Below are 14091 nucleotides of genomic sequence, written 5' to 3' on the forward strand. Positions count from 1 at the left end.
TTAGAGAAATTAAGCATGAAGTTTTAAGTCCATTATTGTTTCTAGTTTATATCAACGATTTAGCCTCATCAATAAGTAATTTATCAGAGGTAATCTTATTTCAGAAGACAGAAGTGTGACAATGACAAGGAAACAATATTGTACAGTGTTATATAATCAATCAATGGTTTAGTGGAAATAAACAAGCACATTATATTGATAACAGCAGATTGAGTACACACAATAGTGCTGAGTTTTCCTACAATGTTAGATGAAATGGAACTGATCTCAAACAATCTGTAACATATAATTTCTTGGTTTGGAGCAGCATAATCAATTCCACTGGAATATATTACTCCTACATTCAGCTCTGCCTGCTATGCATTAAGATCCTTATCTTCTATTGGCAATCTACGCAGATTTAAAATGTCACATTGCCTGTTTTCATTTTATAATTAAATAGATGACACTGTAGGGCAACTCATCTTAAGCCAAACACATTCCAGATGGCAACGGTGTGTTTCAACAAGACCTGGTAACATGTCACACATCTCGAAAGACTACTAAGTTCTTCAACTAAAATGATATCCGGACTTTCTTCGTAAGATGTGACGTAGTATTTGACACGACATTTGAATTTTCGTTTTAGATTTAGCTAATGTATGAATTTCAAGTGCTGATGATATGGCGGCATTAGCAGAACCAAATAGCTGAAGCTGTGGGGTACAGAAGTGAAGGTCGGTGGTTCGAGTCCTGATAAAATCAAGGTATGGAAAGTGAAATTCTGCCTTGATATTAAAGTAGGCATGTTGTTGAAATAGAATTAGGTAGGAGTAGAGAGGAGGGGTACGGACAAAAGATAGAAATAATCAAAGAATGAGTGTAAGAGTGTGTGAGGAGCAAGGGAAAGGGATGAAAGAGTAATGGAACGGAGAAAAATTCTCTCCGGCGCCGGGATTTGAACCCGGGTTTTCAGCTCTACGTGCGGATGCTTTATCCACTATGATGACGCAGAATATCTGCATGGAAATAGCATATGTACTTCGGTACATTATAATATATATGATATGCGTAAATCGCTTCGTGATTTAAGATGGCGCTTATTCCATCGGATCCCAGCCAACTAGTCACTCATTACAAGTGCACCTCAGCACATGTGTGGACTTCAGTCCTAGGTTCATAGATATCTATGATGTAGTGCAGAGGGCGGCCACTAGAGGGAACCCAAGAGTTGGAACTTAAAACTGAGACGATTCTTCCGACGCCGGGGTGGAATCCGGTGTGGCTTAGTGGATAAAGCATCAGCACGTAGAGCTGAAAACCCGGGTTCAAATCACGGCGCCGGAGAGAATTTTTCTCCGTTCCATTACTCTTTCATCGTATGATGACGCAGAATATCTGCATGGAAATAGCATATGTACTTCGGTACATTATAATATAAGGGAAAGGGAATGAAATGAGAGGATGTAAGAGGAAAGCTCGTTAAGCCCACTTTCTTTTTTTCGATGCAAAACGTTTTCTAAGATACTCGGATCATAATTTTTTCTCGAAAACGGACAATGTGTGCCCAATATCCTTAGGGATATTTTATTATTGTAATATCCTTAGTGGATATTTCATTTTTTCATCACGTACAGTTTTTGTGCATTGAGATGAAGCATGCACATAGTATTCCATGGCTTTCCTCGCACAACCTAGACAATTTCCCTGCCATCTCTTGGCACAACAGCAGTACTATGTGTATTTTTGTCCCATTTCGTCACTCATTAAAGATTATTCTTAACTGAACATTAGTAAATAAACTCGACGTTAGTTTCTACATATCTTGTATTAAATTAACTGAACAACATGTGAACTAGGTTTAGTACTCAATGATATTTGCAGTCAAATATGCGGCAACATCGTGAAACTTGAAATTCGCCTATAAACCAATTTATTTTCAACTGTTCTACCAGTGAGACAGAAAGAATAATCATCAATGTCTGCCCGGGGAATACGTATCTCAATACGTCATGAACATTGGTTTCATAGCATGATTTCATTTGTATATGATGGACACTGAGGACTGGGAACGTAGTGAATTTCAATATAATATCCAGTTGGCACAGAATAATCAGGAACCCCGAAAGAAATATATTAATATGTTATATTATTTGATCTACAAAATAATATTAAAAGTTATGTATAACAACATTACCCCCAGTCAGATCTTAAAAACTACCAAAAGTCTGATTAATTCATTCATAGTTTTCTGTTCAAGGGTAGGAGTTTCACTCCAAACTCAGCATTCTGGTATGTTTATCATTTTCTACTATCTTCTTCGTTTCCGCATATGAAGCATGTATCTCAATGTATCTGATATATTTTTGGGCCCAAACTTTTCTCCAGCTCACTATTTCTTCCAATGCATTCTTCAGTAGGCAGTTTTTTCTCAGACAGTGATCCAGCGAATTCCTTTTTCTCTTCCTGATCAGTTTCAGCATTATTCTTTTTTCACCCACTCTTTCTAGCACAGCTACGTTACTTATTCTATCTGTCCATTTCACACACTCCATTCTCCTCTTAGTCCACATTTGAAATGCTTCCAGTCGTTTCTCTTCACTTCGTAGTAATGTCTATGTTTCTACATCATACAACGCCACACTTCACATAAAGCACTTCACTACACACGTGCTACTTCTTTTTCCAGAGATCCGTAGATCCTCCTTTTTTTTATTAAAACTTCTTTGCCATTGCTACCCTCCTTTTGATTCCTTGGAGCAGCTCATACTACTACTTATAGTACACCCAAAGTATTTGAAGCTAACTATTTGTTACATTGCCTCCTTTCGTATTTGCACGTTTACCTTCTTTTTTTTCTTCTGCTAACCATGGCCTATATTTCTTTGCATTAATTTTCATCCAATAATGCTCACTGCTATCATTTAGTTCCAGTAGCATATCAAATAGTATTCTCTCCTCTTCTGCTAATGCTGTCATATCATCAGCAAATCGTGTGCACTGCATTGTTCCTCCCCCTACCATCACTCATCCCATGTATTGAAAGCTGTTCTTCACCAAATCCTCTAAGTACATGTTGAACAGAGTAGATGATAATTGACTCGTTCTTTTATATAAAGATTACTGAACAGTCTCGTTTCTTTCCAAACTACTTAGATTTTCTTGAGAACCCCCATATTCTTATTCACTTTGTCAAAAGCCTTTTTCGGGGCCACAAATACTACATATCTTTCTTTATTTTCCTCTAGCTAGCTTTTGTCTATTGTTCAATTGCATCTCTCGTAGTTTTTCCCTTCCTGAAACCAAATTGCTCTTCTTCTAGGTCTCTTTCCATCTTAGAATATAAATGTCGATTTACTATTCACAGGAGACATTTCACCGAGTGTGATATCGGAAAAATATTCAACTTGTTACATTTCTTGGCAATTTTTTCTTCGGTGTTGGTAGTACCACTGAGTTTGTGAAATCTTCAGGCCATCCACCTTTCACATATATTGTGTTGCATGATGAAAAAATTTTCTTCTTGTCTTCATCCAAGAATTTCACTAATTCGATGGGGATTCCACCAACTGCTGTTGTTTTCTCATTCTTCATTCCCCTATGTGCTAGCTCACCTTGAATCAATATATATATATATATATATATATATATATATATATATATATATATATATATATATATATATATATTTACCTTCTGATACAGCTGTTTCGTCTTCTGTAACTAAATTATTTGAACGATTCCTTGTCTCATACAGCTCTCTTATATATTTCGTCCATTTGTTCCCTTTGTATCTGTAATTTCATTGCCCATTCCGTGTTCTATACACCACATGGCTATCCTGCACCGTACTTACTGTTAAATCCATACATCTTACTTCGTGGTACATTAAATCATACCTTCCCTTTATATCTTTACATTTTTGTTTCATTCGGTCTTCGTTACCTTATCAGCAGGGAAAGGATTTATATGTAAATACATATTTACTTATAAAGCTAATATAATTTATATTTTGCATTATCTTTATGTTTCACAATGTGTAGGGTTGAAAAATCCTACTTTTATTTTCCATATTTTTCCATATTTTAGAGTTTAGTACATATTTTCGTTAATTTCCATATATTTTCCATATTTCATATAAAACAGTCCATATTATATTAGGTTTAACAATAAAACAAAACAAAATTCCATTAACTTTTAAAAATACATTTCAACAATAGAGATTTAAACACATGTTCAGTAATCCCTTTAACATCAGAGTTATTTGAAAATTAGCAGTCCTATCAACAATGGGAAAGTAAGTTACAAAACTGTATTAATTTAATTTAAAATTTTTAACAGACTTCAGTTGTGCAGCTCAACAGGTAAATGCCAGTCAGAGTACACATAGGTTCAGTTTTGTAAATCATACTATAAAGACGGTAAATATGCCAAAAGTACGTCATTCAGGCAATTTAAAATCAAAACTAACAAGTTACATTTCAGAATTTAAAGAAGATGGTTTATCAACTGACAATAAAATATTATTTTGTAATTTGTGTCAGTGTGCAGTATCATCTACACAAAAGTTCCTGGTGCAACAACACATTACAACTAGTAAACATCAGGCCAACAAACAACTAAATTCCAAGCAGAGACAATTGTTTTTAACACAACCAACAACATCGAATGTAAGATCTGAGTTTAACATCGACCTGTGCCGTTCTCTCATCTCTGCTGATATTCCTCTCTACAAACTAAAGAATAAGGTCTTCAGGGAATTCCTTGAAAAATATACTCAACATACAATCCCGGATGAGTCAACACTTAGGAAGACGTATGCTCCATCCATCTACGATGAGACAATACAGAAGATAAGAGATGAAATTAAAGATAGTTCAATTTGGGTTTCCATTGATGAGACTCCCGACAAAGAAGGTAGACTTGTTGGTAATGTAGTTATCGGTTTGTTAAGTGAACAATATTCTGAACGAATTCTTTTACATTGTGATGTTCTAGAAAAGTGCAATAACAAAACTATAGTTAAACTGTTCAACGAAGCTATGGGTATCCTGTGGCCAAAGGGTATTATGTACGATAATGTGTTATTCTTTATTAGCGATGCTGCCCCTTATATGGTCAAAGCTGGACAAGCATTATCTGTTGTATATCCTAAATTGACTCATTTTACTTGTGTGGCGCATGCATTTCATCGTGTGGCAGAAGTGGTCAGAGACAATTTCCCTAAAGTAGATTTGTTGATTTCATCAGTGAAAAAAGTATTTCTCAAAGCTCCCAGTAGAGTTAACGTGTTGAAAGAAATGTACCCTGAAATTCCATTGCCACCAAAGCCAATTTTAACTAGATGGGGTACATGGCTAGAAGCAGTTGAATATTATGCCGAACATATAGACTCTATTAACAATGTTCTCCTTGCATTGGACTCTGAAGATGCAGTCTCAATTGATACTGCGAAAACAGTTACCTGTGACATAAGTGTGAAGAATGACTTAGCTCACATTCAGCATACATTTTCATGCATCATAAAAACGCTCAAAAGTCTCCAAAATAGGCACCTTTCACTATCTGAAAGTTTTGAAATTATAAATAGTACTGTGGAACAACTGAATCGTGGTAGAGGTAAAGTTGCAGATGCAGTAAGAGCTAAGGTGGACACTGTACTTTCAAAAAACCCTGGATATGAAGAACTACAAAAGGTTGTTGCTGTGATGAGTGGTGAATCAACAGTGAAGATTAACTTGGACTTATCCCCAGCAGACATTGTGAAATTGAATTATGTACCAGTTACTTCTTGTGACGTCGAACGCTCTTTTAGTCAGTATAAATCTATCCTCAGAGACAATAGAAGAAGATTCACTTTTCAGCACTTGAAAGAAATGTTTGTAACCTATTGTTATGGTAACAGACAATAAAAATTGTGTTTTGTTGAAACTACATTGGAAGATAAGGTACGTCCATTATATTTTTTGTTTAGTTTGATTAAAATGTACCAATATTTAACGTACATAGTCATTTTTTTATAATTTTAAGTCCATATTTAATTCCATATTTTGGTAAAAATCCATATTTAATTCCATATTTTGGTAAAAATAACTACATATATATTTACATATTTAATATATTTTTAGTCCATATAAATCCGTTCCCTGCTTATCAGTTTCATTGCTTAGTTCGTTGTTTAGTGTCCTGCAGTTTCGTCCACATTCTTCTCTGATGATGTTTGTTCATTTTCTCCTTTCCTCCACTTTCTCCAACATTTTTTCTCTGAGCCAACGTTTCTTAATATTCACAACTGAAATTCTTAACTATTCAAACCAATTTTCGCAAAAAATTCACGAGATATTCCACGATTTTCACCTCCAAAGTCACCAGAACTACCCGCGCCCCAGTTTCTCCAAAGTTTTCATCGGGTTATACTGCTCTGCCACTTCAGTGGTCCATCTCTCATCACCTTATAAACCACTGTAAGCTTAGTGCAGTGGTGGCACGTGTAGCTTTTTGTGGAGAATTGCCAAATGTCATAAGATCTGTGGAAAGTTCGAAAATGCAGGCGATAAACAATTCAAGTGAGATATCCGTGAATCAAATTTTTAGAATAAGATTAAATATTAATGTACGCAAGAATCCTGGGCAGAAACTATTCAAATGCGATATTTATAGTAGCTTTTTCTCTCTTCCGTGAACACGAGAACATAGGCGACAAACCTTTGAAATGTGATGTCAATGAAACGTTATTCTCGCGTATGTTTATTTTAATCCATATTTCATGACATAATACACGAATATATTCTGGGTGAAATAGTGATATATTTTCTCACCTATATATTGATGTCCATGGAATTTAGTGTACACAACTGTGAGAAACACGATAAATATCTGTCTGGTATGATTACAAACATAATTCTAGTCTAATTCCGGAAACCCGTTTCACGGGCATCACAGCTAAAAGCTTCATCACTAGTATAGTTGAATATAACATTGTTCAGATTATCCTCTTAACAAAACGAAGTTTCGTAAACATCAGACTTTGGAAGGTTACTGTACTATATGCTGATGTTCATTATTTTTAGGGTCCCCATCTTAGAGAAACATCACAGTTACTGCACTTGAATAGTTTGTCGTCACTATGCATTTGTATTACTCTTAAACTTGTCTCACAAGAGAAAAAACATTTCATATATATCGCACTTGAACGTTTCTCCCCACTAAGCAAGTGCTCATGGATTACTGAGTTGCTAGAATTCTAGAAACACTTTTTAGAAACATTGAAATCTAACATTTTTTCGCGACAAAGCGTACTTTAAATCTATCTTATAAAACAAAAATACTTGTCACACATCGGATTTGAAAGGTCCACCTCGTGTATGCATACGTTCATGGCTTATTAAGGCCGTGTCTCAAAGCTCAAGTCCATACTACACACTAGGGACTAGCAATAGATGACTTGTGAACTACACACTAGGCAGCTTTGGACATGTATGCTTGAAACATGGCCTTCTCCATAGATTATTTTTCTAAAAACCATGACATCACGGTGCAGCACTAAATTAAGAAGGCAGTGTCCTAATGCAGTTTCATTACGAGTTATGTGGAAAAAATAAGGACTTAATATATTACAGTAATGTTTAGAACATAGTACAGAAGGTACTAACAATGCTAGTGTTCAAAATTAACGTGTTATTCTACATTATATTTACATTATTTCACTTCCAAAGCATTTTCAGATATCATAACCCCAATTGCTGATGAGGTATCCATGTTTGTTTAATGAACAAGTCAACAATCAAGCAAGCATTTTCGTTTACTAGCTGCTACGGACTTGATTACTATGCACCAAAGAGTTTGTAATACTTACTAGAGACACATACCCGTGAGTGGCAGGCAAGAAAAGTCACAAATTGAATCGGCTAGCATCCGCCATTAGAGGGAGAGTTTGAGGCGCGAAATTCGAAAACAGTACCACAATACATTGATGTAGCCTGGTGATAGACACTGTTTTAAACATCTTTTACAAAGGATGTGTCGTGATGAAATAAATATGAATGGCAGAGGAGCGCTATATTTATTAAAGTATTATAATGATTCATCTTTGGCGATAATCTAAAAAATAAATTAAATCACCCATATATACTCGGGACAATTATGTGAAATATTGAATAATGGCAATGCCAGCATTAATTTTCAGTATTAGGTTGCTAGTATTGTTTTAAGGATATACTAATGGATATTTACTGTAATATTTAAAATGATCTATATTTCAGTCCTTTCATGCAAAGGAAGAGGAAGGTGTATGGTGCTTAGAAAATATTTAGTGGTGAAATATGAGATCATAAAAATTCTGGAAACAGATTTAAAATATAATCAGAATAAATTTTATCATAAAACAATCTATTCATTGTGTAGTTGATGACCACCAAGTTAGAGGTCAGTACAGACTTTTTAATACAATTAGTAGCGGTAATAGTAGGCCTAGTAGCAGTGGTAATAGTAGGCCTAGTAGTAGTGGTAATAATAGACCTAGTAATAGTGGTAATAATAGACCTATTAGTAGTGGTATTAGGCCTAGTAGTAATGGTAATAGGAGGCCTAGTTTCGATAGTAACTTATTAGTAGGCCTAGTAGTAGTGGTAATAGTAGGCCTAGTAGTAGTGGTAATAGTAGGCCTAGTAGTAGTGATAATAGTAGGTGAAGTAGTAGTGGTAGTAGTAGGTCTAGTTTTTGTGGCAATAGTAGGCCTAGTAGTAATTGCAATAGTAGGCCTAGTAGTAGTGGTAATAGTAGACCTAGTAGTAGTGGTAATAGTAGGCCTAGTAATAGTGGTAATAATAGGTCTAGTAGTAGTGGTAATAATAGACCTAGTAATAGGGGTAATAGTAGACCTATACTTGTTTTTTTGAAAGATGGGACATGACAGGAGCATTGCGATCGGAAAAACAACTGAATGTCACATAGCGTGGTAGGCCTGTTGCTATGGTAACAACGGTTGAGTTGCCAAACTTACCGTTCTCACATTGCAAGTGCTTAATAGCTCTCTTGGTGACATTTATTGTGCATACAATGTTAGCATTGGTACGTTTAGTCTTTGATTCTCTGTCGATTTTTGTATTGTTTTCTTACCCTCGCATCAATTGTCAATAAATGTTTTAACGTCAGCCATCTTAACGTCAATTGATACCTTCCATCAGCTGGCACCGTGGTAGAGCATATTGGCAACATAGCACTGTAGTTCCAAGTTCGGCCGCTTAACTGTCATGTCCCATCTTTAAAAAAAACAAGTATAGTAGCAGTGGTAATAGTAGGCCTAGTAGTAATGGTAATAGTAGGTGTAGTAGTAGTGGTAGTAGTAGGTCCAGTGTTTGTGGTAATAGTAGGTCTAGTTTTTGTGGCAATAGTAGGCCTAGTAGTAATGGCAACAGTAGGCCTAGTAGTGGTAATAGTAGATCTAGTAGTAGTGGTATTAATAGGCCTAGTAGTAGTGGTAATAGTAGGCCTAGTATTACAGTTTTTGTGGTAATGGTAGGCCTAATAGTAGTGGTAATAATAGGCCTAGTAGTAGTGGTAATAGTAGGCCTAGTTTTGGTGGTATTAGTAGGCCGAGTAGTAGTGGTAATAGACCTAGTAGTAGTGGTAATAGTAGGCCTAGTAGTAGTAGTCATAGTAGATCTAGTAGTAGTGGTAATAATAGGCCTAACTAGGCCATCAGCTATATTTTCACTAATTTCTTTGCATTTAATACAACCAGAAACTAGAAGTACATACTGTACAATATGGAAATTACATGATTAGCCTAATTCATTTATTGTGAAACAACAGTTTAGACAGATATAGTCTGAGGATTTTCTTATGCACTCTGCTATTATAATCCACTGTAATATGATGGCACCTAACCGTTACAGACATTGTTGAAACCAGCCCTTTTAACCTGATTAATGTGTTTCTGGAAAAACTTTATCCAAGAAATATTCCGACATTCTGTAAACACATTCAAAGGAGGAACTGCATTTGGAACATTCATTCAAATATTAAGATATGCATGCTTTCCTGTGCACCTTACAATAGTAGCTATGTTCGAAAAATTATTTGCGGCGCAGTATTTCACCATTTTCTTATTATTTCCCTCCAAGTGTACTTATATTTATTCGTACTCCTCAATAAGCATGAACATCTCGCACTCCCGGCGAAGCATCAACTCCCTTTAATGGCGGCCGAACAGCGGTTCAATTTTGTACGCGAAACTAGCGCCGTTGGTGTCTCTAGTTATATATTACAAACTCTTTGCTATACACTAAGTAGCTTTGGATCATAACTTTTGACGTCACATCCGGTTATTTAGTCAACAATCTAGTTCACTTCAGCTGAAAATGTAGCTTTGAGACACGGCCTAAGTGACAAGATCGCGCAAAGCATTTACCGCATACATGCCATTAGAATGGTTTCTCGCCTCTATGCAGGCGTTCATGTCTTAGTAGGTTATCGGACTGCGAGAAACAGTTTCCACAAATATGGCACTTGAAAGGCTTCTCGCCAGTATGGATGCGTTCATGGCGTATTAGATGACTTGACGAACTGAAACAATTTCCACAAGAATTGCACTTGAAAGGCTTCTCGCCAGTATGGATGCGTTCATGGCGTATTAGATGACTTGACGAACTGAAACAATTTCCACAAGAATTGCACTTGAAAGGCTTCTCGCCAGTATGGATTCGTTCATGGCGTATTAGATGACTTAACGAACTGAAACAATTTCCACAAGAATTGCACTTGAAAGGCATGTTGCCAGTATGGATGCGTGCATGACGTGTTAGGATACCCAACGAACCGAAACTGTTCCCACAGACATCGCATTGAAAAGGCTTCTCACCTGTATGCACGCGTTCATGGGCAATTAGGTAACATGATCGCACGAAACATCTGCCACAGACATCGCACTGGAATCGTTTCTCACCTGTATGCAAGCGTTCATGTCTTATAAGGAGATCAGAATGCGAAAAGCTCTTTCCGCAAACACTGCATTTGCAAGGTTTCTCGCCTGTATGAACGCTCTGATGGCGCGTAAGGTGACTCGACGAACCGAAACAACTTCCACAAACATCGCATTTGAAAGGCTTCTTGCCGGTATGGATGCGTGCGTGCCGATTTCGGAGACTAGAAGTACGGAAACATTTGCCACAAACATCGCATCTGAAAGGTTTCTCGCCTGTGTGCACACGTAAATGTCTTCTTAGATTTACCGATTTCGAGAAACACTTTTTACACAAGTCGCATTTTAATTGCTTCTCTTCTTCAAGAGTCGGCACAGATTTTTCCGAAACAACGGAATTCTTGGGAAACTCGTATACAGCCGCGTTATCTTCATGTGCAATGCCGGCGAATTCTGATGGTAAAGTCCGTTCATAGGTAGCCGCAATCCTATGGCGAAAATATACAAGCACTATGCAAGATAATCACGGAAAATATACACACTCAAATTAACATGTACTAACATTTTACGTTTATACAGCAGAAGCTACTGCCTGATTTCAAGACCTCACTCTTTATACTCTGAAGAATTTTATTTTGCATCCCTATTAGAGGTCTGCATTTCAATAAAGACAATCGATCGAGGGTCATGATATTACGTGTTATACCCAGCAAATAGGGATTATAAAGAATGGACACTGAGAGAATTTTTCTGTGTTTTGTTTCTCTGTGCACAGCGTTTAGTTCCACTTTCAAGCGCTAGAGGTTAGTGTAATAGAGCATTCGCTAAGATAATAATTGAGAATAGAATTGAGACACAGGATCCAAACATCGCCTATGTTATTGCATAATCCAGTAACGCTTTGCTTCAAATAAATTCTAGTTAACAGCTTTTCCTTATTTCTCAGAGACAAGCTAGTTCTAATAATGATATTATTTCAGATATAATAAATTATATTATAAAATAATATAACAAATTATAAAATTAAGTATCGAATTCGTTTAATATTTGTATATAATATAATATAGGTATTTGGTTTTACTTTTCGTAAGAGTTTTGTTTTTTCCATTTTCAGCGCTAACAAATCATTACATATTTTAATTGTTGTTGGGGTCAACGTCTCAACTCTCATTATAAAGGAATTCTTTACAGTTAATGACGGATTTATTATTTTATGGATCCAATTTATTTTATTTGAGTACATAATGTACCTAGATGTATTAATTATATGTGTTATATTTCCGCTGTATCGACTGCTAGCTGGTGTGATGTCAGCGCCAACTCTAGGGAGAAAGCAGAATCTCACGCTTTAGCTGGCTTGAAGGTCATTGAATTCAGTCCGGCTACATTAAAGGTACCGACGCAAAGTGTCCATTCTTTATAATCCCTATTCGCTGTTATACCCATCAGGCTGGCTGCGTATGTGCAGTATTCACTCCACATAAGAGCAAAACACCCAACAGAAATGGTCGACGGTCGTCAGTGAGTTGTAATATTTTGTAACAGTTGTATTTGTAATATCACAGGACAAAAGTAAATATATCAAAGAAGTCAAGGAGGTAATTCTAGATAATAAAAACAAAAATTAATTTTAGAACCAAATGACGATTTTTCAATTTATTCTCTTATCTTTGGAATAATTTCAGAAATAATTTTATTTGCTTTGTCCTTGATCTGGTTATTGGATGTCGAATAATAGTATCTGCATCCATCTTAGGATAAGTAGCTCCAACGTCAAACATTGCCTCTGATCATTCATCTCTTAATATATATTTCAAGTAAACTGGACGTGTAAATTTGATTTTTATTAAATACTCTGAGATAGATTATGTCTATTTTTAAGAAATTTGGAATGCAACAGAAAATCTCTTTTCTTTTTTGCAATCACATATTTACTAAGCCACATTAAACATTTTGATTACCAGTGTAATGATTTTGAGAATAAGGATGTTGAATAACATTATTGATAATATAAAGCAATATTTCATTTAATCAATTCTGTTATTTAAAGGTAACATTTCTTTATTAAAAATTTTCAAATACTTCCCGCTTTTCGTGCTATCTGAAATAAAACAAAACAGTAACCTTCTTAAATAGATTATTTTCAGTGTTAGACATTCAAGGTGATGTAATAAACTTACTGCAGTGCAACAACCTCGAGCACTCACGACCGATCACCTAACAATCAGTTACAAATAACCTACTCGATTACATGCAAATTTTAACGTTTGTAAAAGCATAATATCGGCTACAAACACTAAGTTTACAAACTGCACCAACATATAAGAAACTCAATGCGAATTAAAGTAAAGTAAACATTTTGCATAAGTTGCAGTGGCGTTCCGACTCATTACCCACCTGCCCTCTCTTCACAACTGATGCTTACCAACCAGTAAGCTTCAGTCGGACGTTTGCAGAGGTCTAATCCCTCTAAACCAGTGGTCGCAAAGATTGTCATATAAAATGCAGCTCGCAATACACAGCAAAGGAGAAGATTAGGAGGGGAGGATACCAAATTGCTTAACACCAAATGAGATGGCTAAGGGGAGAGAGATCATGCCTTACCCCTCCGCCCTGCTTGTGTATTGAGGAGTTGACTCGCGAGTCAAGAAATGCCGACCACTGATATACAGGATAAACAAGGGTAAACCGAAAAAGTTTTATGAATATTAATTTATTCCAAAGAAAACTGAACAAAATAATAAAATTCAACTTTATATTATCAGCCCTACAAAAAATTTATAAACAATATTTGAGATTGGTTGGGTATTCTTAGACTCACTACAGTGTTTCGAAATGTCTACCTCCAGCTACACAGCAAAGTCCACATCGAGATGTCATCACGTACAAAGACAGTACGAAAGTTTCTGAATGCATTGCATTAGACCTGAATGCGAGGGAACTGGGATTCTACACTATTTTCCATAGCGTTATGCACTACTGCCTAATGAAGTCCCAACAGAAAGTACTCCAGTGCTTTCCAATTTAGTAAATGTGCTGACCATTGTACAGCTTTCCTAATCCATAAAGGTGGTTTGAAGTAGCAATTACTGGCAGAAATGTGGCAAAGGAAGTACATGTCCTTCAGCATACACTAACAACGCAGCTATGTTTCATTCAATGATATATTTGTAAGGTTGGCGAGTTGGTAT

General features: G+C 36.0%; 1 protein-coding gene across 2 annotated transcripts in view; it reads right to left on the reverse strand.

The window, feature by feature from the left end:
- Window positions 1-10250: 10250 nt before the first annotated feature.
- The window catches only part of LOC138693081 (zinc finger protein 345-like), a 70393-nt gene continuing 66552 nt past the window's right edge, over window positions 10251-14091 (reverse strand). The window contains exon 9 of one of the 2 annotated variants that reach the window (XM_069816671.1): window positions 10251-11388. In XM_069816671.1, the coding sequence (XP_069672772.1) occupies window positions 10404-11388 (985 nt within the window). In that variant the 3' untranslated portion in view covers window positions 10251-10403. Of the gene's footprint in view, window positions 11389-12104; window positions 13002-14091 lie in introns of those variants that run through there. The other variant, XM_069816672.1, reaches the window with a different exon arrangement.

The sequence above is a fragment of the Periplaneta americana genome, chromosome 17 (assembly GCF_040183065.1).
Source record: "Periplaneta americana isolate PAMFEO1 chromosome 17, P.americana_PAMFEO1_priV1, whole genome shotgun sequence".
In the NCBI taxonomy this organism is placed as follows: Eukaryota; Metazoa; Arthropoda; class Insecta; order Blattodea; family Blattidae; genus Periplaneta; species Periplaneta americana.